Source organism: Sturnira hondurensis, unplaced genomic scaffold (assembly GCF_014824575.4).
Source record: "Sturnira hondurensis isolate 20B ecotype Veracruz unplaced genomic scaffold, ASM1482457v3 Scaffold0018484, whole genome shotgun sequence".
In the NCBI taxonomy this organism is placed as follows: domain Eukaryota; kingdom Metazoa; phylum Chordata; class Mammalia; order Chiroptera; family Phyllostomidae; genus Sturnira; species Sturnira hondurensis.
The window spans coordinates 10,986-38,434 of NW_028091115.1; the positions used below are offsets into that span (position 1 = coordinate 10,986).

The 27,449-nt window shown below is 40.8% G+C and overlaps 2 protein-coding genes and 1 pseudogene across 4 annotated transcripts; 2 read left to right on the forward strand and 1 right to left on the reverse strand.

The window, feature by feature from the left end:
- Nucleotides 1-402: 402 nt before the first annotated feature.
- On the reverse strand, nt 403-5,797 carry NDUFA1 (NADH:ubiquinone oxidoreductase subunit A1). Its single transcript, XM_037069130.1, has 3 exons — nt 5,604-5,797; nt 2,408-2,497; nt 403-530 (listed from the first exon to the last, which is right to left on the reverse strand). Exons 1-3 carry the CDS (start codon nt 5,703-5,705, stop codon nt 510-512), a joined length of 213 nt encoding a protein of 70 aa, XP_036925025.1. The 5' UTR covers nt 5,706-5,797; the 3' UTR covers nt 403-509.
- On the forward strand, nt 3,048-4,479 carry LOC119003023 (transcription factor jun-D-like; annotated as a pseudogene).
- Nucleotides 5,798-5,879: 82 nt separating the features above from the next.
- On the forward strand, nt 5,880-25,449 carry RNF113A (ring finger protein 113A). Of its 3 annotated transcripts, none has more exons than XM_037069129.1 (3): nt 5,880-7,004; nt 7,126-7,194; nt 25,131-25,449. In XM_037069129.1, exons 1-2 carry the CDS (start codon nt 6,005-6,007, stop codon nt 7,182-7,184), a joined length of 1,059 nt encoding a protein of 352 aa, XP_036925024.1. In that variant the 5' UTR covers nt 5,880-6,004; the 3' UTR covers nt 7,185-7,194; nt 25,131-25,449. The 3 variants fall into 3 exon arrangements, with proteins under 3 accessions (XP_036925024.1, XP_036925022.1, XP_036925023.1); XM_037069127.1 differs by having other exon boundaries at nt 25,158-25,449; XM_037069128.1 differs by having other exon boundaries at nt 25,169-25,449.
- The last annotated feature ends 2,000 nt before the right edge of the window (nt 25,450-27,449 follow it).

Consider the following 27,449-nt stretch of genomic DNA (forward strand, 5'->3'; position numbering starts at 1 on the left):
CTTTATTTTAAGTGGTCAGTATACTCATGTTAATACACATAATGACTGTTGCTGCTGTACCACTAAAACAAAGAATAACACTTAATATGTGTTAGATACAGAACGCATGAAAGGTGCAGTCTCAGTTTTAAAAGCATCCTAACGGGAACTTTAAACATTATTGAATTCACCCTGAAAAGGAACTAGAAAGAAAAAACCCAATGTTTTAAAATACCTATTATAATAGCAGCAACTACCATTAGGTGCTGGGGAATGATGGGTGCTCGGTATACATTATGTGTATAATTTTACAAGGCTTGAGCTATCTTCTAGTTGTTGTTTTTTTAAGTGATAAAGCTACCCTGGGTAGACTGCTTGATCTTGTGTACTACTTGTATTTTAAAAAGTAAAGAAAACCTTTGATTTTACTTTTTAATGTTTATTATGCACTACATAATACGCTGCATAACCTTTTAGCAGGGGTAGATGAGCATAATGGAGTTATTTTTCATCAATCAGGAAAATGCTCCTTAATCAATGTTCTCCAAACCCTGAAAAACAGTTTAAAAAGGAAATGTAAGAATTATGTTCCCATCAAAGATGTACACGTACTCTTATTTCTAGTGTCACCAAATGGCATTCCCTGTGGTTAAAGAAAGTACTTTCACACCCCACATTTCTAACTGCGACAACAGACTGGACTGAATTGTATAATCACTAAAGTAAGAAAGAATAACTTACAATGACTTCTAGTTTTCATTTTCTGACAGCAGCAAACATACCACTTTATATGAAAAGACCTCCCCCTCCCCCCAACCAGAACTGAAGTCAAGCAACTTTTTATCATCTGGATCCTTCTAAAAAGCACCCTCAGAGAGTCAGAGAACACTAAGAGAAAACAGTTTTTTATAGAACAACAGCCAACATGGGGGAGATATTATTAACCTCATTCTACTTTTTTTTTTCACAGATGAAAAAGAAAGGCTTGGAGAGGTTAAAAGTTGCTTAAGTCAGAGAGGAAGTAGTAGCAAAGCCAGCATTCAAGTTCAGGGCCCCCCAAATCCAAAACTCTTGCCCTGTGTAAGCATCACACTATTTTTTCAGAATATCCTCTCTATCTTACTCAGTCCACAACCAAATACTTCAGAAATTATCAAGTAAAAGATTAATCAGCGATGACATTTCTTCTAGGTGTTAAAACAACACAGTCCAGGTATTTTGTTCACTATTACAAGAGGAATCACCTTGAGAGAAATTAAAATTGCTATCTTAGGAGCCACCCTGTAGAAGTCCTAATTTGTTTGGTTTGGCCAGGGGCATAGGAGTCTGCATTTTATCTCATATGCCAGATTAGGATGGTTATTCTTGGACCATATTTCGAGAAATACTGTTCTGGATGAGTACATTGCCATCATCATGTTCAATCTACTTTAGACTGGATTCGCAAATGGCACTTGAGACAGATCACCTAAGTTGAGTCCTCATAGTGTTATTTAACCAGCAACCCTCTGTTTGCTCATTTATAAAATGGAATTAATATTTACTTAGGTTCACTGAGAAATAAATGAGCAAAGAGAAAATAGAAAAAGGTAAGTAAAAATTTTTTAAAGAGTAATGAAGATGAACTCCTACAAGATGATATAAGACACTATTAGGTTGAACCACATAATGATGCTACTACTTGACCATTTCTGACCTACAAAAACAATTTCATATGATTTAATCAAATATAAAATTACAGTGATTCTTTACATATGTATGATACTGGTGCAGGAATTGGCAAACCAACTGAGTACAGAAAAGCACATTTGTGAAACAGGCCCAAGTGTACATAGAAATTTAGTTTACTAGAGTGATACTTCAAATAAAAAATGGACTGGTCTATAAATGGGTAATTGTGACAACTGCCTATCTCTTGGGAAAAAAGGAATGTTAAATCCTGACTCCACATCATACCCAAAATGACCTGTAGATGGATCAACGCACAAAATGTAAAAAGGAAAAAGAAACTGTTACAGTATTTGGAGGAATTAGGAAAATATATTTTCATAATCTTGAATAGGAAGCTCATTTGTAAGAAAGACATGAAACCCAAAATCCAAAATGGTAAAATACAAATTGATCATCAAAATTAAAAACTACTATCACAAAGTGATAAAGACAGTAGATTGGGGAAAATATTTGAACACATAAAAGAGATAAGATTAATATCCATAATAGATAAAGAAACCCTATATAAAGAGAGCAGAGCAAGTAAAGTATATAGGTAAATAATCAACAGAACTAGAAATACAAACGATCATTAAATATGTGAAAGACTCTTCAACCTTACTAATAGACAACAAAATGCAAATTCAATTAGCACTGTAAGACCTTTGGCAAAATATTACCAGTACCCACTGGACAGCTAGCATTACAGCCATCTTACCTTTGACACATAGTAGCGATTAACTCCAGAGACACGCCTATCTCTTTCCATCAAACTCCACTGAAATGGATAATAGGCAACTCTTTTTTCCTACAATTAAAAAAATCATTATTGCAGTTTTAAGATGAGTGGCCCAATAGAAGAATGTTACAACTTTAATAAGTGACATTCTGGAATAATGGAATCATCACTGAAATAAAAATAAAATTAACAACATAAGACCAGAATCCTAAATAAAATCAGAGCACTAAACTTTAGAATCAAGATGGTAACTTACACTTCTTTTTTTTAATTTTTTTAAACTTTAAACAGAGGGGAAGGGAATGAGAAAGACAGAGAGAGAAACATCAGTGTATGGCTGCCTCTGGTGTGCCCCACACTGGAGATCTGACCTGGCCTGCAACCCAGGCATGTGCCCTGACTAAGAATCGAACCAGCAACCCTTTGGTTCGCAGGCCAGTGCTCAATCCACTGAGTCCCATCAGCCAGCCAGAGCAGTAACTTGCACTTCTTATTTTAACCTGCATCATTTTATTTATTTCTTCCCTGCCCCCATGTCTTTTTAAAGACATGACTACTTGTTTCCTTTTGGGACCTAATGGAAATAAAACAGTGGTAGATCACACGTGAAGGACAATCACAAAAGCAAATACACTTATACTCTCTAGTCTAGAGCTGATGTAAAGGACTAGGAAGAAGGGTAAATTACAATGCTGAAAAACAGAATCTTGACGTACATTCCTAAAGGCCTGCAAGAGAAAATGGAGGGGAAACAACTGCCAGGGGAGGGCTGGGCACAGTAGCCGCGGCCACTCCCCTCTCCCCCTCCCACTGGCGTGGAGAGGAAGGCGGAGGATGGAGACACCCTTCTACAGCTACGAGCCGCTAAGCCACCTGGCTGGTGGCAGCTTTGAGTCCCCAGGTCACCTGTTCTGGGGCACCCCCATGGTAGCAGCAGGCAGCATGATGAAGAAAGATGCGCTGATGCTGAACCTGAGCGAGAAGGTGGCGCTCAAGGCTGCGGCTGTGCAGCCCCCGGCTCCCATACGCACGTAGGGCACGCCTGGCTCGGTGCCCTGTGGCGGCCCTCTCGCCTCACCGGACCTAGGGCTGCTCGAGCTCGCTTCGCCCAAACTCGAGCGCCTCATCATCCAGTCTAATGGACTTGTCACCACCACACGACAAACACTCAATTCCTCTGCCCCAAGGTGGCGGCCTTCGAGGAACAGTTCCCCAGGGGCTTTATCAAGGCCCTGGAGAACTTGCACAAGCAGAACAAGCTGGGTTTGCGCACGATCCCCACTGTAGCAGTGGCTCAGGGACCCTCGAGCACGGCCAGCCTGGGCACCAGGCCTCCCGGCGAGCTGGTTCCTGCAGTGGCCACATCCAAGGCCCCGGGGTATGAGAACCTGAGCAGCCACAAGGGCAACACTGGGAATGCGAGGTGCGCTGAGACAGCTGCCTTCGCTGCCAAGCCCGTGCCCTCCCACCCCCAACCCCGCCCACGGGCGCGCACAAGGATGAGTCGCATAAGGATGAGTAGCAGACGCTGCCCAACGTGCAAAGCTTCTCACCGCCATCGCCCATTGTCATGGACACTCAAGAGGGCATCAAGGCAGAGCGCAAACGACTGTGCCACCACATCACTCCAAGTGCCGCAAGTGCAAGCTAGAGCGCGTCTTGCAAGGACAAAGTAAAGGCACCCAAGAACCAGAACATGGAGCTGGTGCCCATCGCGAGCCTGCTAAGTGAGCAGGTGGCACAGCTCAAGGAAAAAAGTCCTTGGCCACGTCAACAGCTGCTGCCAACTGGTGCCCCAGCACCAGATGCCTGCGGGGCATACTAAGCCCGTGCGGGGAGGGGGGGGCCCTCCTCCAGATGCGGGCTCGCGTGGGGCGGGCGTGGGTGTCCCGGACTTGGAGATAGTGTGGCCCCAGGAACGCCCCCGAATGATGCCAGGATTCAGAGAGGGTGCCTCAGACTCCACAAGCAGGACCCCCTACTCCCGGGGGTGCACTGCCTCCCCTTGTACACATCGCTACAGAAGAGGGTTCCGAGGGGGTGCAGCCTGAAGCCCTGCGTTGCTGTTTACTTTTTTTCTTATTTTTTGCATTTGGAAGAGAGAGCAATGTTTGATTCTGCCCTATTTATGTTTCTACTTGGGAACAAATGTTGGTTGTGTGCATGTGTGTTTTCTTGTGTTGGTTTTTTTTTAAAATAAATGGCAATAAGAAATATACCATATAAAGGATACATGGACAACAACTGAGAAGGGTGGAAATGGGAGGGGGGAGCACGGGGGTGGGATGGGATGGGAGTAATAGACAGAAAACTGTACTTGAAAAATAATTAAATAAAAAATGGAAAATAAATAAAAACAAAAAAAGAAAAAGAAATATACCAGTACTCTCCCCTTTCCAGTTCTCTGCCCCCGCCCCCAGTCCTTCCAAGACTCTCCCGCCCACTACTTTTTTCTCTTTTGTTTTGCTACGAGTCCCTGTTTGTAATACTTGGCTCGCCCGGTTTTGTTTTTAGTAAAGTTCCCTTATGCCAAAAAAAAAAGGAGATAAAAATGTCTAGGTAAAAACGTAATTAAGGGCCCTGACCGGGTTATCCAGGTGAATGAAGATTCGTCCCAAGCACCAAAAGGGTGCGAGTTCGATCCCCCCGTCGGGGTGCGAACTGAAAGCAAGCGATCGAGGTTTCTTTCTCCCTTTTCTCTTTCTGTGAAATCATTTTTTTAAAATAACCTAATCAAGGTTGAGGAAGAAATAATGAATGAGAAGCTAGCAAGATGTGAATACGAGGAGTTAAAATCAAAATTGAGCAACAAAGGAGATCAGAACTCGGAAGAAATGGGGGCAAGACTGACGAATCCCTCCTCTGCCTGGGAGCTTGGACCTAACCTCTTCTACTCTACTTTCCCAGGGCCCGAATCTCTACTCCACCCCCCGGCCCGCCTTCGTCCACACAGCAACTAGCTGTTTCTGGCAGAGCAGAATGTTGTTTCCGTCGGGCTTCATTCCGCAAACCTCCGCTTTCCAACAGCAGGAAAAATAGTGGGGCGGGGGACGGGCCCATCTCTATATTCCCCTTCTCCGACAACGGGTACCAACGCCAGTGCCCTCCCAAGCCCAACGCCCGTTACGTAACGTCCGTCCGCGGCTTCGGCCGCCAGGCCCAAAAGCCGCCTTACCTTGCGCCCATTACTGAACCTGTGGATGTGCGCAGTGGCAATTCCGGGGAGGACTAGACAGACGCCCATGACGGCCAGCCCGGGGAGAATCTCGAACCACATCGCAGCAAGGTTACCAAAGCCAGAAAAACACCTTCCAGGTCCCTGAAAAGTCAGTGGCTTGACCCCTTCCCACAACGCTCCACGGCAGTCCCGCCTGGGCGTGGTCACGTACACCTCCCGAGGAAACGACGGTGGCCGACAGGGCTCCACGGTGACGTACTGTCTCGTCTCAGTGCTCCGCAGTTTTTCTGCAGCGCATTGTGCTCCCATTTTCAGCGGAGAGCCGGGTGTGCAGTAACGTGAAGCAAACCCCACACCACTCAGAACCCCGTGGCCGTTTCGGAGATTAGGACTTGAAAATGGCAGAGCAACTTTCTCCAGGAAAGGCGACCGACCAGGTATGCACCTTCCTGTTCAAGAAGCCTGGGCGAAAGGGGCCTGCAGGCCGCAGGAAGCGCCCGATCTGCGACCAAGAGCCGGGAGACAGCAGCAACAGCAGCAGTGACGAAGGCAGCACTGTGGTTCGCCGGGAAAAGAAGCGGGCGACCCACAATCCCATGATACAGAAGACCCGTGGCAGTGGTAAACAGAAGGTGCTTTACTGTGACTTGAGTAGCGAGGAGGAGGAGGGGGAGGAGGAGGGTAAGGGGAACAAGCCTGAGGCTCTCCGTGTGTTCTACAAGTCCACCCGCTCGGCAAAACCCGTGGGGCCAGAGGATATGGGGGCGACTGCTGTCTATGAGCTTGACACAGAAAAGGAGCGTGACGCACAAGCCATCTTTGAGCGCAGCCAGAAAATCCAGGAGGAGCTGAGGGGCAAGGAAGATGACAAGATCTATCGAGGAATCAATAACTATCAGAAATACATGAAGCCCAAAGATACATCTATGGGCAATGCTTCCTCCGGAATGGTGCGGAAGGGCCCCATCCGAGCTCCTGAACATCTACGTGCCACCGTGCGCTGGGATTACCAGCCGGACATTTGTAAGGACTACAAGGAGACAGGCTTTTGCGGCTTCGGAGACAGCTGCAAATTCCTACATGACCGATCAGATTACAAACACGGGTGGCAGATCGAACGTGAGCTTGATGAGGGTCGCTATGGTGTCAATGAGGACGAAAACTATGAAGTGGGAAGCGATGATGAGGAAATGCCATTCAAGTGTTTCATCTGTCGCCAGACCTTCCAAAACCCAGTTGTCACCAAGTGCAAGCATTATTTCTGCGAGAGCTGTGCACTGCAGCATTTCCGCACCACCCCGCGCTGCTACGTCTGTGACCAGCAGACCAATGGCGTGTTCAACCCAGCGAAAGAATTGATTGCTAAACTGGATAAGCATCAGGCTGCAGAAGATGATGGTACTTATGATTTTCCAAAAGACCCCGATGAGGGTCCAGTTCCCATTACTTAGTTCTCCCATTATTCTCCAATGTCAAAATAAATATTTTGGAAATCTTACTTTGTGTCCTTCCTTCCTAGGGAAAGTGACAGAGGAAAAGGCAGGTGGTGAAGTAGGTTCCTGGATAGATGGCTTGTGAAAGCATCAAGGTAGGTATAATCTGTATTTTTACCTAGTATAAATGCTGTCTGTGTGTAACTTCTCAGAACTCTGTAATAAATAACAGAGATAGGAGCAGTTTGGGGAAAGAGCTAGAATTTGCTTGAAATTTCTGACCTAAGGTGTGGTGAAAGGAAGAACTGAACCTATTTATTATATCACATTTATGCATCACTTAATGGTTTATTTTATGCATTATCTTTATTGGGAGCCTGTGCTATATACCCCAGCCGAGATGTGTTTGCTGGGGACAGGTGGCTAGCACCACAGAATGCATTTATGGAAAAATGGCCCTTGCTCTCTTTTTAAGCACCTACAGTAACCTCCCTCCTTCCATGGATGATTGAAATGATCTTTGCTGTGCTGTCCAATATGATATTGGCTTTATGTGCTCTTAAGCACTTGAAATGTGGCTGGAGCTACCCCATTGGACATTGCAGCCCTAGACTGAACTTGTGAACATGCAAAGGGCAAGAGCCTAATAGTCATACCTTGGTACTTGTCTGATTCAGAACTCATCAAACCCAGTACTCCTCACATTTTGGTGAGAGAGAAAAAATGTTTTAGCACTGGGTGCTTGCTTGGGACTCAGCACATTTGCTAGAACTTGTATGAATCATGCCACTGCCCCACAAGAGAAAATGCTTCAGCATTCAGTACTCGTCAGTTTGGGTATTCATGAGTTCCAGAACAAATTAACGACAGTACCAAGGTACCACTGTATTTGTAATGTGTTATCTGAAACTGTGTCCTCACAAACCCTGTAATATAGTTGGTCATGCACTACTGTATATCTGTATTCCCAACTAATTTGTGAACTCCTGTGACTAGCCTAGTGCTTGGCATATAATAAGCCCTTAATAAACCAGAAAGGTTTCAAAAGTGAGTGTGGGGCCAAAGCCTTAAATACAAGCTGAGGAGCTTGAGTATATTCTGTAGGTAATGGGGAAATAGCAGAGTTTGGGGGAAGGAACACAATTGGACTTTTTAAAAATGTGTATCGCGGTTCGATTCCCAGTCAGGGCACATGCCTGGGTTGCAGGCCAGTTCCCAGCAGGGGACGCATGAGAGGCAACCATACATTGATATTTCTCTCCCTCTCTCCTTCTCTTCCCCTCTAAAGATAAATAAATAAAATCTTTTTTTAAAATGTTGTGGTTGCAGACTATCAGATAGATTGCAGGGAGATGGCTGACAAGAGGTAGGGATGCCAGTTAAGCCAAATGATTAGTAAATTTTTATTGATGTGGCTAGAATTTGGACTAATCCCAGGAAAGAGATGCAAGAATAAATTCAGGTTAGCGTTGTTATTTTTTTTATTCACATCATGAGTCCACTTAAAGATATTTGAGGAGCTATTCTGTGTCAGGCACTGTGCTTGGCATAGGGGATATTAGCAAACAAAATAGACACAGCCCTGTACTCGTGGAGCTAGACATCGAACAGTCACAGGTGTGATGAGTACAAGGGAAACAGGTGCACTGGGTTGACCTGGATAATCCCAATCCCAGTGTTGTCGGAGTTGAGAATTACAAACTCACTTGATACATGGTAAAATATTTTTTTTGTTTATGCTTGTTTACTTGGATTTCCGTAAAGATTTTAGGCCCTGGCTGGGTGGCTCAGTTGGTTAGAGTATCATCCGCATATGCCGAGGTTGCCGGTTCAATACCTGGTCAGGGCATATACAGGAATCAACCAATGAATGCATCAATAAGAGGAACAACAAATTGATATTTCTTTCTTTCTCTCTCTCGCTCCCCTCCCTCTCCCTGTCCCTCCCTCCTTTCTTCTCTCTCTCTAAAATCAAATTTAAAAAAAATTAGATTCATCATGTCAACCTCTTCAAAAATATGCTGGAATTTTTATTGGTATTGCATTGAAATTATAAATTTGGAAAAAACAGATTTCTTATACCCACATAACTGCTACTATTAGTAAAATCACAGTATTAACAGTGGTACACACTAGTAACTAAATTACAGGCCTTATTCATATTTCTTCAGTTGCTCTACTAATGTCCTCTTTCTGGACCTCAGTGCCATCTAGGGCCACACATTGTGGTAGAACTCTCAGTCTTTGTCATTCATGTCCCTGACACATCTGGAGAGTGCTGGCCAGTTATTCTGTAGCTACCTCCCAGTTTTGCTTTGTCTGATGTTTCCTTATGATTAAATTCAGGTTATTCATTTTTAAAAGGAAAACCATAGCAGAGATGCCATACTCTTCTCAGTGTATTAATATGAAACCTTCCATAACACAATGTAAAAAGTATAGTGGGTACACGTAAGATACTTAAGAGGCCTACTGGGAAAAGGCTTAAGAAAGCATCACACAGGAAAGAGCATTTAAGGTATGAAACAAAAAGACAGAGCCCAACAAGAAACAGAAGCACATACTGCCATGGATGGCAAAGGAAGAGTGTTCTTAAAAAGTCTCATGGAGCCCTGGCTGGTGTGGCTCAGTGGATTGAATGATGGCCTTTGAAACAAAGGATCACGGGTTGATTCCCAGTCAGGGTGCAAGCCTGGGTTGCAGGCCAGGTCCCAGTAGGGGGCGTGTGAGAGGCAACCACACATTGATTTTCTTTCTCCCTCTCTTCCTCCCTTCACCTTAAAAAAAAAGTCTCATGGAAAGAAATATGGTAATGAGTAGCAAATTAATCATTAGAATGGTTCAAGTTTTAAAATATTCCTGAGAATTTATACTAAAAAAGTTATTCAGAAGTAGAATAAAGCTTTATGGAAAAAGATATACAGTGAAGAGAAAAATGTCTAAAGTAATCATCATCAAATGGGAACATTGCTTATTTTATTATTATTATTGATGTGCAGTTAGTTGTCCCACCTTTTTCCCAGTTGCTCTCCCCTGCTCCCCACCCTCCCTACGGTCAATCCCCACCCCATTTCCCAGCCTGTGAGTCCTCTATTCATGTTCCTTGACTTGCCTATTCCCTTTCTTTTCCTGTTATTCCCCTCCCCTCTGATCGCTGTCAGTTTGCTCTTTATTTCCAGGTCTCTGGTTCTATTTTGCATGTTTGTTTGTTTTATTGATTAGGTTCCTGTTACTGGTGAGATCATATGGTATTTGTCTTTCACTGCCGGGCTTATTTCACTTAGCATAATGCTCTCCACTTCCATCCATGTTGCATCCTGTTGCAAAAGGTCCTACCTTTTCTGCTTTCTTTCCGCTGGGTAGTATTGCACTGTGTAAATGAACCACAGTTTTTTGATCCACTCATTCATTAATGGGCACTTAGGCTGTTTCCAGCACTTGGCTATTGTAAATTGTGCTGTTATGAACATTGGGGTACATATGTTCTTTTGAATTTGTGTTTCAGGATTCTTAGGGTATAATTCCAGCAGTGGCATCACTGGATCAAAAAGCAGTTCCTTTAGCTTTCTGAGGAAACTCCGTACTGCTTTCCACAGTGGCTGCACCAGTCTGCATTCCCACCAACAGTGCACTAGGGTTCCCTTTTCTCCACATTCTCTCCAATACCTTTGGATATTTATTTTTTATTTATGATGGCCATTCTCACTGATGTGAAGTGGTATCTCATTGTGGTTTTGATTTGTATCTCTCTGGTGGCTAGTGATGCTGAGCATCTTTTCATATGTCTCTGGATCCTTTGTATGTCCTCCTTGAAGAGGTGTCTGGAACACTGCTTACTTTTAATGGTGTAAGTCTAGGGAATTGGTTACTTTTCTCTTTGGACTTTTCGTTCTTGAATTTCTTTGAGATTTTTTTATGCTATGTTTAAATGATACAGTTATATTTCTGGGGGGAAAAGAAAAAGATAACATTGAATTGTTTTTATATATTATGTAAGCTAAGAGAAAGGGTCCAGGAGAAAACAAGATGAAAGGGAAGGAATGCTGCTGATGCCTGAATTCTAAAAGGTAGCTAGAATTGAGATGGGGTGGTATTAAAAGCATGTGTCTGAAGTTAGTCTTATGTAGCTGAGAGAAGAAGAGAAAGATAACATTTGTCTACTATTCTACATGTTTTTTAATAGCTGTCTGTGAATCTTGAGAGAACATACAAACTCTATGCAAATGAGCATTGTTCTCAGGATCCATAACATTCAGCATATTCATAAAGGGATAATAACTCCACAAAAGTGCATAAATCAGTGGTGTACTCAAGGTGTTTTTCATGTTTACAAGTTTACGATTACATTTTTTTTAAAGTTGTAACAGTCATTTACAAGATTACAATTTTGGACCAGTCTGGAGGCTAACAATTCAGGACTGATTCTTCTCAAGAATGTGCTTTTTTATTTATTATAAGAATTCTTAGCCTTTCTTTCTTGTTTGACGTCAGACCTCTTTTTATCACTGTTAGTCAAAGACTGCATCTTCTTCATTGGTGGAAATGAAATAGTTGTTCTTCAGTTGTTTAATTTATTTTGGAAAAAAACGTGCCAACAGAGATGAGATTGTGGCTGGACTCTGAGGGAACTAACCTAGTCTGAGGTCAGAGTAGTCTCCCCTCAGAAATGACCCTGGTAGGAGAGAGAATATCCCAGGCAGAGAGTTAAGTATTGGGTTGGCCAAAAAATTCATCTAGTTTTTTCCATACAATGGCTCTAATAGTGCTTAGTTGTCTTTAACTTCTTTTGAAACAATTTTGTTAGATTATATTGTGACAGCTGTCATATAAGTGCATTAAAAAAAAAAACTTACGCCCCAGCTGGTGTGGCTCAGTGGAGTGAGTGCCAGCGTGCAAACCAAAGGGTCTCTGGTTCGAATCCCAGCCAGGGGTCATGCCTAGGTTTCAGACCAGGTGCCCAGATGGGGGTGGTCGAGAGGCAACTGCTCATTGATGTTTCTCTCCCCCTCTTTCTCCCTCCCGTCCCCTCTCTCTAAAAGTAAATAAATAAAATAATACAGTTTTTAAAATTTACTAAAATTGGTGAATTTTGTGCAGCCATTTTAATATTGAAGTTGAAAGAAAGTATAAACATTTTCAATGTATTAAGCTTTATTATTTCAAGAAAGGTAAAAATAGCCCTGGCTGGTGTAGCTCAGTGGATTAAGTGCCGGCCTGTGAACCGGTTGCTGGTTCAATTCCCAGTCAGGGCATGTGCCTGGGTAGCAGGCCAGGTCCCCAGTGGGGGGCACATGAGAGGCCACCACACATTGATGTTTCTCTCCCCCTCTTTCTCCCTCCCTGCCCCTCTCTCTAAAAATAAAATTTTTAAAAATCTTTTTTAAAAAAGAAAGGTAAAAATACAACTGAAACACACAAACAGATTTGTGCAGTGTATGGAGAAGGTGCTGTGACTGATGGGACGTGTCAAAAGTGGTTTGTGAAATTTCTTGGTACTATTGACATTTTGGCCAAACAATTCTCTGCTGCGGAGCTGTCTTATGCATTGGAAGGCGTTTAGCAGCACCCTTGGCCTCTACCCTCTAGGAGCCAATAGTGGGAGAATGCCAATATACTCAAAATATCCAAATCAATAAAGTTGTTGGTGAATATGAAAAGTGTGTCTTTTATTTTATGGAAAAAAAACTGAACAGACTTTTTGGCCAACCGAATATATAGATATATATATATATATATATATATATATATATATTATCCATATATATATATACCAAGAACCTGAAGTGAGAGACTGGTTTCAGCTCCGAACTCAGAGCAGTCCAAGATGGCTAAAGGATAAAGACAAGGCGGCCAACAAGAATACTATTTCCTTCCTGGGGGTTCTCTTTGTATTCCAGATTACGACAGAGACTGAAGCACAAGAAAAAGAAAATGCAAAAGTCAAGTGACAGGACAAGTTAGAAGCATCCATATATACAAATTTAAAGAAATATTACTTCATTTAGCTTAAACTTAATTCCGCCTTAGTATCAAATTTAAAATGTGATCAGAAAGTGTACATCCTAACAAATATAAGGGAAAGTATTTACAAAGCGTTTTATAACTGTGGAATACATAATATTTGATTGTACCATTAAAAATACAAAATCGACGACACTCAAGAAGTCCCTCATATATCATTTTCCAGGTAACCACTTGCTGACTTTTTTTTTAGATTTTATTTATTTATCTTTAGAGGGGAAGGAAAGAGAGAGGGAGAGAAATATCAATGTATGGTTACCCTTGTGCGTCCCCTGCTGGGACCTGGCCTGCAACCCAGGCATGTGCCCTGACTGGGAATCAAACCGCGATCGTCTGGTTCGCAGGCTCGCGCTCAATCCACTGAGCTACACCAGCCAGGGCCACTTGCTGACTTTTATGGTAGTCATTGCCTTGCTTGTTTCTTTGTTGACCCAGTCTTCCTCTTTAGTGATTTATCACTCCTTCCCTCTCACCAAAGCAAGGATAATGTCTGCTTAATAGCTTGTCTTTTTCATCTCCCATTTACCCTCTTTTGTAACACCTTCATTGACATAACTCACATACCATGTAAATATCGTATCTCATTCACCATTTTAAAGTACACACTTGAGTGGCTTTTAGTATATTCCCAAGGTTATGCAAGCATCACCATCTCATTCAAGAACACGTTGAACACCTCCTAAAGAAACCCATCCCCATCAGGAGTCGCTGTCCATCATTCCCCTTTGCCCCCACCCCCACAGGCAACCACTATTCTCCTTTCTGTCCATATATTTGCCTCTTCGGGCAAATATCAATCATATTATGTGGCCTTATGTGACTGCCTGCTTTCACTTAGCATGTTTTCAAGTTTCATTCATGTTGTAGCATGCTGGCTAAGTAATATTACATTGTATGGATATATAGCTAAGTAATATTTGTTAATATGGCTAAGTAATATTCCATTGTATGGATATACTACATTTTGTTTATCCATCATTTGATGGACAGTTCAGTTGTTTGTTTCCACATTTTGGCTATTAGGAATAATGATGCTATGAATATTCATTACACATTTTTGAACCAGTGATCCCTCGCTTTTCGGGATGATGCCCAACCCACTGAGTCACAGTGGACAGGGCCAATTCCAAAGCACAACTCTGTGCTTTGAATCAGCTTATCAATTTCTACAAATAAATGAACTGGGTTTTTTTTTTTCAGCTTGAGTTCTGATAGAGATTGCATTGTATCTGTAGATCAATTTAGGTAGCAGTGCTATGTTAGCACTATTAATTAATGTTTAGATAAACTTTCTAATTGATAAACACATGATGCTTTTCCATTTATTTTAATCTTTTTTGTCTGTGAATATCTTTATTTATTATTTTATTGATTATGCTATTATAGTTCTCTCAATTATTCCCCCTTTGCCCCCTCCACACAGCACCCTCCACTCCCTCAGGCAGTCCCCCCACCATTATTCATGTCCATGGGTCATGTATAGAAAAGTCCTTTGGCTACTCCATTTTCTACACTGTAGTTACATTCCCATTGCTATTCTGTAACTACCTATTGTACTTCCTAATTAATCCCCTTACCTCTTCACCCATTCCATCCACCCACCCACCCACCCACCCATCTGGCAACCATCAAAATGCTCTCCGTATCCATGATTCTGTCTCTGTTCTTGTTTGCTTAGTTTGTTTTTTAGATTCAGTTGTTGATAAGTATGTGTTTATTGCCATATTATTGTCCATAGTTTTGATCTTCTTTTTCTTAAATAAGCCCCTTGAACATTTCATATGATAATGATTTGGTGATGATGAACTCTTTTAGTTTTACCTTGTCTGGGAAGCTCTGTATCTGCCCTTCAATTCTAAATGATAGCTTTGCTGGGTGGAGCAATCTTGGCTGTAGGTCCCTACTTTTCATGACTTTTAGTATTTCTTGCCAATCTCTTCTAGCCTTAAAAGTTTCTTTTGAGAAATCAGCTAATAGTCTTATGGGAACTCCCCTGTCGGTAACAAACTGCTTTTCCCTCGCTGCTTTTAAGCTTCTCTCTTTATTTTTAGTGTTTGGCATTTTAATTATGATGTGTCTTGAAGTGGGCCTCTTTGCATCCATCCTGTTTGGGACTCTGTGTTTCCTGGGCTTGCATGTCTATTTCCTTCACCAAATTAGGGAAGTTTTCTTTCACTATTTTTTCAAATAAATTTACAATTTCTTGCTCCTTCTCTTCTCCTGGCACCCCTATGATGTGAATGTTGGAATGCTTGGAGTTGTCCCAGAGGCTGCTTACACTGTACTCATTTGGGGGGGGGGGTATTCTTTTTTCTTCTTGTTGTTCTAATTGGTTGTTTGGGTTTTTGGGTTTGTTTTTTTTGTTGTTGTTTTTTTTTTGCTTCCTTGTGTTCCAAGTCATTGATCTGATTCTCAGCTTCATCCACTCTACTATTGTATCCCTATAAATTGTTCTTTATTTCAATTAGTATATCCTTTGTTTCTGACTGGCTCTTTCTTATGCTGCTGAGGTCCTCACTAATTTCCTTGAGCATCCTTATGACCAGTGTTTTGAACTTTGCATCTAATAGATTGCTTATCTCCATTTCATTTAGTTCTCTCTTTCTGGAGTTTTGATCTGTTCTTTCATTTGGGCCATGCTTTGTCTCCTCATTTTGACAGCCTCCCTGTATTTGTTTCTGTGTATTAGGTAGAGCTGCTATGACTCCCTGTCTTGGTAGTGTGGCCTAATATAGTAGGTGTCCTGTAGGGTCCAGTGGCACAGCCTACCCTATCACCCAAGCTGGGTACTCAAAGTGTGCCGTTCATCTGGGCTAAGTACACCCTCCTCTGTAATTCAGTCTTGATTGCTATTGGCAGGTCAATGGGAGGAATTTATCCAGGCCAGTCAGCTGCAAGGCCTGGCTGTGACCACTGACCACCAACATCCACCCTTCATGGAGAATCAGCTGTGCAGGGGCAGGGTCGTGGTGCTCTGACGTGGTCTGTAGCTGTCCAGTGTGTGGGCAAGCTGTCGGCTTTCCCTTGGTACAAGCCAAGGTCAGCCCTCACTTGTGTTCTGCCCAGGCCACCCTTGCTGAGCTATAAAGCGATCTGACATGGCTGCTGCTTGTGCTGCGCTTGGAGATTCCCACACAAAGCCAAGCTGTGAATCTAGGCTGGTTGCTACTAGTGCCAGGCCTGGGACCGCTTAACAAGAGGTGTGGGAGCTGGAGACTTTCAGAGGACAGCTGTTGCTTATTTCATAGGATTTAGGAAGTTGAGAAGCATGAGCCAAGATTAGCTATTCATATGGAAAATTCAAGGTTAACAGTGTAAATGGGCCCATAAGTGGGTGAGACAGAATCTCAGGGGATCTCCAACGTGGGACAAACTGTTAGCCAGTTTGATGGACTCTCAGATATGGCACTGTGTGGCTCTGTGGGTAGAGGGCTCAGAAGAGGAACAGTGGCCTCTGCCTGCCTTTCTGTCTTAGAGAAAGCTGCCCCCCATCTCCTGCCTTGATGCCAGATACTTTAGTTTCTCCCTGTGTGCCACTGGTGCCTTTTAAGCTGTTTGTTACCCTGGTGCTGGAGCTCAGAGGGAGTGAGTCTGATTAAGTCTGTGTGTGGGTTCCTTAAGGGGAACTGCTTAGGACTCCAGAAGTTTCTTCCACCAATAAGTTCCCACTGGTTTTTGCAACCAGGAGTTATGAGGACTTAACTTCCTGGCATGAAACCCGGGGGGCGTGGCCTGGTGTGGGGCTAGGACAGCTCACTCCCAAATTATTCCTCCAAAAATTTTTTAAGATTTATTTATTTATCTATTTATTTATTTTGGGTGGGGGAAGGGAGAAAGAAAGGAAGAGAAACATCAATGTGTGGTTGCCTCTTGCACACCACCTACTGGGGACTTGGCCTGCAACCCCCAACCCAGGCATGTGTCCTGACTGGGAATTGAACCAGTGATCCTTCAGTTCACAGGCCAGCAGTCCATCCACTGAGCCACACTATCCAGGGCCCTCCTGAATTTTTTATCTAGGAGGAATTTTTTTGTGTGTGAAATATGGAGACCAGCCCATTCCACATCTGTGCCCCTCCTGCCAGCCTGGATAGATGTGTGTGGTTTCTACAATTCTGTACTTGTTAGACTTCCACTCAACTAGATTTATGATTGTTCTGAGAGATGGTTGTTCTATATTTTGGTCATAGTTTTGATCTTAAAATATTTTCTAATTTTTCATTTGATTTCTTCTTTGAATCATTTTATAGTTGTTAATTTCCACATAGTTCTAAATTTTCCAGTTTTTCTCATATTATTTCTTTCTCATTTCAATCTCTTGTGGCTAGAGAACATACTTTCTATTTTTTCATTTCTTCTAAACTTATTAAGGCTTGTTTTGTGGCCTACAATTTGGTCCATCCTAGAGGAGGTTCCATCTACAGTTGAGTAGAATATACGCTCTACTGTTGTTGGGTAGAATGTTCTATGGGTAGAATGTATCTCTTAGGTCTAGTTGGTTTATAGTTTGCTCAGCTTTTCTGTTTCCTTGATCTTCTGCTTAATTGTTCTATTCACTATTGAAAGTAGAATATTAAAGTCTCAAAAAAATATTGTTGAATTGTCTATTTATCCCTTCATTTCTCCTTCATTTCTGTCCGTTTTTCCTTGAATTAATATTGGTGCTCTTTTATATATATATCCACACACATATAATCTATAACTTATATATAACTTTCATATCCTCCTGTTGGATTGACCCTTTTATCGTTATAGAATGTCCTTCTTTATTTCTAGTAACATTTTTTTTGTTTTAAAGTCTATTATGTCTGATATCAGTATAGCCACTTCAGCTTTCTTGTCATTGCTGTTTCCATGATAAATCTTTTCCTATCCTTTTACTTTCAGTCTGTTTATATCTTTGAATCTGGTGTGTTTCCTATAGATAGTATATCAGCATATACTTGGATCTTGTTTTTTAATCCAGTCTGACAATCTCTATTGATTGTTTAACCCATTCACATGTAATGTTACTATTGATAGAGTTGGAGATACATCTGCCATTTATATGTGTGTGTGTATTTATACATATATACATATTTTTATATATGTCTCATTTCACTTATGTTCCTCAATTCCACTTTTGCTGCTTTCTTTTTCATTAAGTGAATATTTTTCTAATTTAGCATTTTAACTTATTTTTTTCCACATTTTTATAGTTATTTTCCTAATTGCAGCTCCAGGGCTTACCATATGTGTCTTTTTTAAAAATATTTTATTTATTTATCTTTAGAGGGGAAGGAGAGAGGGAGAGAAACATCAATGTATGGTTGCTTCTCGTGCATCCCCTGCTGGGACCTGGCCCCTGCCGGGAACTGGCCCGCAACCCAGACATGTGCCCTGACTGGGAATCGAACCTCGATAGTCTGGTTCGCAGGCCTGTGCTCAATCCACTGAGCTACACCAGCCAGGGCTCATATGTGTCTTAATATATCAGAATCAGTTTCAGATTTATACTAATCTTACTCCATGGGACATGAAACATTATCCCCAAATAACATTTTGCCATGTATAATGCACACTCACATTTTTGGCCCAAACTTTTGTTTTCATTTTTTAATTCAATTATTTATTTATTTATTTATTTATATTTATAAACAAAACCAGCGATCATATTCCAGGGTATTAGTTTGCATATGGATATTGTTATTGCTTTCTAGAGTCACACTTTTAATGCATAAGCATAAATAAAAGAATTAAAAACACTTATATAGATATGGAATTAGTACTACCCATGTATAATGCACATCCTTATTTTTTCCTCAAAAATTTGGGCAAAAAAGTGTATATTATATGTAGCAAAATATGGTACCTGTATTCCCTCTTGCCCCCTTTTGTGATATAATTTTTACACATATTACATGTATAAATGTTACAAACTTAACAATACGTTGTTATATTACTTAATATAATTCAATGAGTTTTGAAAGAGCTAAGAAAGGATAACATATATACTTAATACCATCCATTATATTAACTTTATTTATCATTTATGTTCCATATTTGTTCTGGTACATTTGAATCATGTACCATCTGGAATCATTTCCTTAGCCCAATATATCTTTGCTCCACCCACACCCTTTGTGACTTTATTGGCATATATAATACATTTCTATATGTCACTTTCCCAACAATGCATTATATTTGTATTATTTTATAGTTATTTAAATCAGTGAAGAGGAGAAGAAATGTGCATTTCTATTTCTTTAAATAATTACATTATTGTCTTTACTTGTACTTTCTTTTGGGGGGAGGGAGTGTGGATGCTAATTAATGTCTGGGGTCACTTGATTTCATCCTAAAGAACTTCCTTACTATTTGAATGAATTCTCAGTTTTTATTTACCAGGTAATGTCTTTATTTCACCTTCATTTTTGAAAGATAGCTTTGCTCAATATAGGTTTCTTGGTTGACTGTTTTCTGTAAGTACTTTGAATTTATTATCCCACTTTCTTCTGGCTGCTATTGCTTCTGATAAATAGCTTTAAATCCTATTGGAATTCCCTTTGAGTGATGAGTGATTTTTCTTTTGCTACTTTCAAGATTTTCTCCCTGAAACTAGATTTCAACATTTTTATTATATGTCTATTTCTAGACTTTTTTGCATTTATACTGGAGTCCATTGAGCTTCCTAGATATTTTTTCAGAAAATTGGGAGTTTTCAGCCATTATTTCTTTTTTTATTTCAATTGTTCAAGTACAGTTTTCTGCCCAATTTCTTCAAATATATTTTTCCTTTCTCCCTCTTCACTCCTTGTTACTTCTATTACATGGATGTTGGTTCACTTACATCCCACATTTTTCCTGACATCTCTTCATTTTTCTTCATTCTTTTTTCTCTTTATTCTTTGGATCTCTCTTTGAATTCACTAATTCCGATGATTCAGAATTACCACTAAGCTCCATATAGGCTGAATTGTATCCCTTCCAAAAGTCATGTTGAAATCCTAACTCCCAGTACCTCAGAATGGGACTGTATTTGGGTAGGGCCTTTAAAGGACGTGACTAAGTTAAAACACTGAGTTAAGGTGCACCTAATCCGATCTGAGTGGTATCCTTGTAAGAGGAAATTTGGACACACACAAAAAAAACCCCACCAAGGGCACATGTGTACTGAGGAGTGACAGTGGGAGGCCACAGTGGAAAGGCAGCCATCTACAAGCCAAAGAAAGAGTCCTTAGAAGCAACAAAACTTGCAGACACTTTGACCTTGGAATTTGGGATTCTAGCCTCTAGAACTGTGAGAAAATAGGTATCTGTTGTTAAGCTACCCAGCCTGTGGTATCTTGTTATGGTAGCCCGACCACACTAATGTAAGCCCCTCTAGTGTGCTTTTCATTTCATTTACTGCATTTTTCAACTCCAAAATGTTCATTTGGTTCTTTATGTAAATCTTAATCTATTGATATTATCTGTTTGATACAATATTGTTATCATACCTTTCTTTTTTCTTTAATCATGGTTTCCTTTAATTCTCTGAATGTATTTATAATGAGTACTTTGAAGTCTTCATTAAATCCATCATTCGGGCATTCAGAGGCAGTTTCTGTTACCTGCTTCCCTCTCTATGCCACCCCCTAGTGTACAAGTTATACTTTCCTGATTATTTGCATATCTCATAATATTTTTGTTGGAAACTGGACATTTTAGGTCATACAGGGTCCAGCAGAAGTAAGGGAGGCTTGAGTGTGGTTGGTAGCTAATAATATGGGTGTGATCATTTAGTTTTAATTTGTACATTTCACCTAAAATGGCATATGGTGTGCTTGAATGTGATATTGTTATGTCATAGAATTACATGCTTATGATTTTGTAATAAGAGATTTTGTAATAAAAAGGGGTTTTGTTTGTGCCAAGCCCTGCGTATTAAACTGACTCATTGCAGGCCCCTCTACTCTCTCTTCAGGGCTTATTATTATTTGTGACTGGCTGGGTTATTTTATTGAATTCAATTATTTTATTGAATTATCTTATTTAATTTATCCCTGCTTCCCCAGCCTCCATCGACTAGTGTTAAGCTTCTGACATTGGTCCTCAAGGGATGTGACCTTTGGTGTACCACTGCACCCCGATTCAACAGTGGTTTTGACAGATTTCTTTGTTTCTTTTCCTAACCACACTTATTTGTGAAATCTCACCAATTGTAGAATAATTGCTCTCTGGTTTTCAAAAATACCTTCAGGCATAAATTGCTCTAGAATCTAATCCAAACAAATTGGAGCTCTTTTGAAGGAACTTCCCTAGATCATTGTTTAATATTTGTCCTTAGCCTTGGAAGAAGGTTTCTCCCACCTGCCTCTTTACCCAGTTCTCCCGTGCAGATTACTGGGCCAGCAATGTAGCCTGTATCTCTACTGAATCTACCTACAGTCTCCTCCAAATTACCTTTCACAGCTTCCACTGTTTTAGAGAATATCTTTGAACTTGACCACCACCCAGTGTTGCAAATTTAGTTCCTTTGAAAGAGATCAGCAGCTATCTATTTTGTTTGTGCACTGCTTTTCCCCCCAGGAGGTGGGGTGAATGACCTGCTTCTCTCTGAGTAATGCCACCATGTTAGGCCCTGAGTATTATGGGAGACTGGGAGGTCCCAGCTTGCCTCTGGCACTGTGGAACCATCTTACCAGCCAGGCAAGGGGGATCACGGCCCCATTATTTTCTCTTGTGCCATGCTCAAGGTACAGGCCCTGTCCCACAAGAGGGGCCTAGTTGAAAGAAGGGATGCCCATCTCTCTCCTGAACTATCCTAGAACTTAGCCTCAGCCACAGGTAGCTGAAAGCCGAATGAGAAATGCTGATGTGCTTCCCCTCCTGGGAAGATAACCCCACCACTACCACCAACTGGGAGCTGCATTGAGCAGGGAGTCCTGTATTTCTGGCTGCACTCTGGAATGGAGTTTCTATCTCACTGAATTGGGAAGGGGGAGGGAGACTGCAGTCTTGGTTCAGATGCCACAAGCTCTTGCTTTTCTTAAGGAATCTTAGATGTTTTTTATTTTTATTGTTGTTCAAATACAGTTGTCTCCATTTTCCCACGATCACCTTCCCCTGCCCCACCCACCCCCACCTCCCACCCCGAATCCTACCTCCCTTTGGCTTTGTCCATGGGTTCTTTATACATGTTCCTTGAAGGCCCTTCCTCTTCTTTCCCCTGTTTTCCCCCTCCTGCCTCCCCTCTAATCACTGTCAGTTTGTTCTTTCTTTCAGTGTCTCAGTTCTATTTTACTTGCTTGTTTGTTTTGTTGATTAAGTTCCACTTATAAGTAAGATTATACGGTATTTATCTTTCACTGCCTGGCTTATTTCACTTAGCATAAAACTCTCCAGTTCCGTCCATTCTGTTGCTAAGGGCAGGAGCTCCTTTCTTTCTGCTGCGTAGTATTCCATTGTGTAAATGTACCATGCTGCTTTGATCCACTTATTTACTGATGGGCACTTAGGCTGTTTCCATCACTTGGCTATTGTAAATTGTGCTGCTATGAACATTGGGGTGCATAGGTTCTTTTGAATTGCTGTTTCAGGATTCTTAAGGTATGGTCCCAGCAGTGGAATTGCCAGGTCAAAAGGCAGTTCCATTTTTAGTTTTCTGAGGAAATTCCAGACTGTTTTCAACAGTGGCTGCACCAGTCCGCATTCCCACCAACAGTGTACTAGGGTTCCCTTTTCTCCACAGCCTTGCCAGCACTTGTTGTTTGTTGATGTGTTTATGATGACCATTCTCAACAATGTGAAGTGGTATCTCATTGTGGTTTTAATTCGCATCTCTCTGATGGCTAGTGATACTGAGCATTTTTTCATGTCTCTGAGCCCTCTGTATGTCCTCCTTGGAGAAGTGTCTGGTCAGGTCCTTTGCCGATTTTTTAATTGGGTTGTTTGTCTTCCTGTAGTGAACTCATGTAAGTTCTTTATATATTTTGGAGATCAAATGCTTGTTTGAAGTATTATTTGCAAATATATTTTCCCATACAGCTGGTTCTCTTTTTATTTTCGTACTGTTTTCTTTAGCTGTCCAGAAGCTTTTTATTTTGATGAGATCCCATTTGTTTATTCTTTCCTTTATGTCCTTTCCTTGCTCTAGGGGACATATCAGTGAAAATATTGCTGTGTGGAATATCTGAGACTTTCCTACCTATGTTCTCCTCTAGGACTTTAATGGTGTCGCGACTTATATTTAAGTCTTTTATCCACCTTGAGTTTATTTTTGTGTATGGTGTAAGTTGGTAGTCAAGCTTCTTTTTTTTTTTTTTTTTGCATGTAGCTGTCCAGCTCTCCCAACGCCATATGATGAAGAGGCTATTTTTACTCGATTTTATGCTTCTGTCCCCTTTGTCAAATATTAATTGACCATAGAGACTTGGGTTTATTTCTGGGCTTTCTGTTTTGTTCCATTGGTCCAAGTATCTGTTCTTGTGCCAGTACCAGAGTGTTTTGATTACTGTGGCCTTGTAATATAATTTGATGTCAGGTATTGTGATCCCTTCTACTTTGCTCTTCTTCCTCAAAATTGCTGCAGCTATTCAGGGTCATTTTTGATTCCATATAAATTTTTTAAAAGTTTGTTCTATATCCCTGAAATATGTCATTGGTATTTTAATAGGGATTGCATTGAATCTATAAATTGCCTTAGGTAGTATGGATATTTTGATGATGTTAATTCTTCCAATCCACAAACACGGTATATGCTTTTATTTATTTATGTCTACCTTAATTTCTTTCTTCAGTGTTGTGTAGTTTTCTGAGTGCAGGTCTTTTACCTCCTTGGTTAGGTTTATTCCTAGGTACTTTATTTTTCTTGTTGGTATAGCAAATGGGATTTTTTTCTGCTTCTAATGTTACATTGTTGATAAACAAAAATGCCTTTCTCTTTGTGATATTTCACTGTTAGTGTACAAAAATGCCTTTGATTTCTGAGTATTGACTTTGTATCCCACTGTTTTACCAAATTCACTTATTAGGTTGGGTAGTTTTTTGGTGGAGTCTATAGGGTTTCCTATGTACCCTATACAATATTAGTCTAAGACAGTGAAAGCCCTTCATTATTACAGGTGGTAAAGCAACATCATCTGCAAACAATGATAGTTTTGCTGCCTCCTTTCCAATTTAGATGCCTTTTATTTCTTTTTCTTGTCTGATTGCTGTGGCTAGGACTTCCAATACTGTGTTGAATAGAAGTGGTGAAAGTGGACATCCTTGTCTTGTTCCTGATCTTAGTGGGAAAGCTTTTAGTTTTTGCCCATTGAGTATGATGTTGTCTGTAGGTTTCTCGTATATGGCCTTTGTTATGTTGAGATATGCTCCCTGTACTACCACTTTGCTGAGTGTTTTTATCATAAATGGGTGCTGTACCTTATCAGATGGTTCTTTTGCATCTATTGATATGATCATGTGATTTTTGTCTTTCCTTTTGTTTATGTGATGTATTATGTTTATTGATTTGCAGATATTGAACTATCCTTGCATCCCTGGGATGGATCCCACTCGATCGTGGTACATGATCTTTTTAATATATTGCTGGATGCAACAAACCTTATACAACTTTCCTTGCCCTGTGTATTTTGTCTCTTGTTCTCTTAACCATTCAGAAATAATCAACTTATTTTAGGACAAACTCATTTTCTTATAATTTCCCTCAAAACAGTTTCTCTATACTTTATACCTTCCATTACTGAAAACATATCCTACTTTTCTTGTATTCTTAGTTGATTCATTTATTCCTAGTAGCTTCAATTACATATATTGGATTTTTAACCCCTAAAAACCTCAATTTCTAATGAAAACTGTGACCTGTTGAAAGTGACAAAATCATAACAGTGTAAGTATGCTAGAATTTAGCTTTTAGTTGCTTTTATTAAATTAGCTCTTTTAAGAGTCTTAGTTGCACTGGAATATAGGTATGTCCTGGGGCATTGAGGCCTGCATATAAAACAAGTTTCAGAAACAATATATTAAAGTATACTTTGCTTAAGATAATAGAAGAATGTAACCTGTTAAGCGTGGTATATGTAGTTCTGCTTTTGGTCTTGCTCTTAAGATAATGTCACTGACTCACAATCCCAAGATGTCTTGCAGAAATCTGTAAGCAGAAAAGACCACCTGGCCACAGTCATGAAGACCCTGGACAGGATGCTACCAAGAACTAAAATGAGATTAAGAAAATTGCTGAAGCTTGCACAAGAACTGACCAATTGACACAGCCCACACCCTGAACCCCCTATTCATGCTTACTTATTATTTTTTGCCTTTAAATACCCCAGTTGTAAGCCATTGGTAATCCATGTTTTTAAGTGATAGCTTCCAGTTCTCCTTGCATGGTGCCCTGCAATAAAGCTACCCTAATTCCTCCACTGCAATTCTTGGTGTTTTTGTGTTTGGCTCTTCTTGGGGGACAGCCACAAAAGTCTGAATTCAGCATTGATTCTGAAGAACTGTCATATAGCCTTAGGGAATATAGCCATATTCAAATTCACAAGAGCTTTAACAGGAGAAACTTACATGAGCAAGCCAACTACTCATACCAGTGGCCGGCTGGAGAAAAACCCACCCCCCTCCCAGGACAGGATCCCTTTTGTAAGGGGTGAACAGGATGGGCAGTCTTGTAGGCCACTGCATTCATAATTTAACAGATAACATCACACAGGTATCACACTCTGTACATTCATTAACATCCTTCCTGGGGGCATGACATTAGTCTTTGGGCAACATTCTAGTTTTCTGGGTAGTCTGCCAAGCCTGACACTACAGAGAGTTCAACAGAAAGTCCAATGTTTCCCAGAGGTTTTTGCCACTGGATCCATATTGCATCTAAAGTGAGTTCCCCTGCAGCTCTGCTGTGTGCCAGGTGAATGAACTCTTATCCAAATCTTCCATTAAGATTTAATCAATACGCTTTAGTTTTGCAATACTGAGAAGCAGAAATGTTCCCCAGCCAGACTTAATATCCATTCCTATTTAAACATTTAGGGAAAGACTTAACTTCTTTACATAATACATGCTTAAACAATCCAACTTCCATATTCTTATTAACCATACATTTTTATGTTCTATTGGTCTCATTGTAGCTGTGAGTCGGTGATTCACCAGTGACCTTTTGTCAGTCTTTAACTTGATCAGTCAGCCCAATGGCTGTCCCAAGCAATTACTGGTCAGATTTCTCATTATAGTTTTTGCCTTTCGGCTTTTTAAATTTCTTCACACTATGGTAAACAGATATGACGTGTTCGGGGCCCTTTAATGCTGAGGGACTATACGGGTATCTCTTTGGCCTGCACAATGTTAGGTTTGAACCCCATTCAAGAAATGGGATAAGCCCTGCTAGGATGAGTCCTGTGAATCTTCCCTTTCTGTTTCCTGTTTCATTTGCCCCTATCAATGCTTGCATTATTTACCTTATTTCTTAATATCCTTTTGTAAAAAAAAAATCCAAGAGCCTCTTGACTTTCCTGAGCCTCTTCGAATTCTATTAATTAACTTGATGCTTTTATTAGCATCTATAAGACCCATGAGGGAAGCTGAGACAGCAGATTCAATATGACTTCTCAACCTGATTTTTGTTCGTAAGGCTAGTCATTATAATTCTTTGGATACGCTTTTGAAATTTGGTCTTTCTATATGTACCAATGAAACAGTAGTTATGATGGGAACTGTAAAAATTTTCCAATGTAGAAGTTTTTTCAATTCAAAGGATACATTATCTGACCATTTCACAAGTAGTAGGATCAATTAATCTCAATAGCGACTGGAACCAATAAGGTGGGGTGTGTTTTTTTTTGGCTTAATCAAGGAAGTAAGAGCTGTTCACGAGAGAGTGCAAAGTATGCAGCCTTCATAACATCCAAAAGCTCACCCCCAGAGTAGTCTAAGACAGTGAAAGCCCTTCATTATTACAGGTGGTAAAGCAACAAAGGTTGAGAAGACAAAGGCCCCTTAGGGACTGGCATCCCTCATGACAAATTCCCCCAAGAGCTGGCATGGTCGGATAAAAAGGTGAGAAAATGCCAGTCCAGTGGCTACAGTGGCCCAGTCAAGTCCTAGGTATTCTTGTCCTTCAATCCTACTGGATGCGCTTCCTGGAACCCCCAGTCTATATGCCCAGGTGCCAAATGCAAGCAAATCTGTGCACTGTCGGGATGGCAGAGATGAAAGAGGAGGTCAAAGCCAAGCTCTCAAAACAGAATAAGACAAACAATGTAGACAAAGGAAAACTATCTCAGGAAGAATGATCAATGGAAAAAGAAATAAACAGGAGTCACAAATTTTCTCCTGCCAACCTAGAGAAAGGGCTGTCAACACTTGTACCTTTCACAAAACCCTACAGACGGAAATCAGGGAGGCCAATAGGATAAGAATGCTT

Bases quoted from the DNA above. Each gene is read 5' to 3' on its own strand.
- RNF113A (XM_037069129.1), top strand. From the start codon at position 6,005: ATGGCAGAGCAACTTTCTCCAGGAAAGGCGACCGACCAGGTATGCACC. The intron at 7,005-7,125 runs GTACTTATGATT...CTTCCTTCCTAG, and splicing joins TCAGGCTGCAGAAGATGATG to GGAAAGTGACAGAGGAAAAG.
- NDUFA1 (XM_037069130.1), bottom strand. From the start codon at position 5,705: ATGTGGTTCGAGATTCTCCCCGGGCTGGCCGTCATGGGCGTCTGTCTA. The intron at 2,498-5,603 runs GTAAGGCGGCTT...TTTTAATTGTAG, and splicing joins GGTTCAGTAATGGGCGCAAG to GAAAAAAGAGTTGCCTATTA. The intron at 531-2,407 runs GTAAGATGGCTG...ACTGTTTTTCAG, and splicing joins ATCGCTACTATGTGTCAAAG to GGTTTGGAGAACATTGATTA.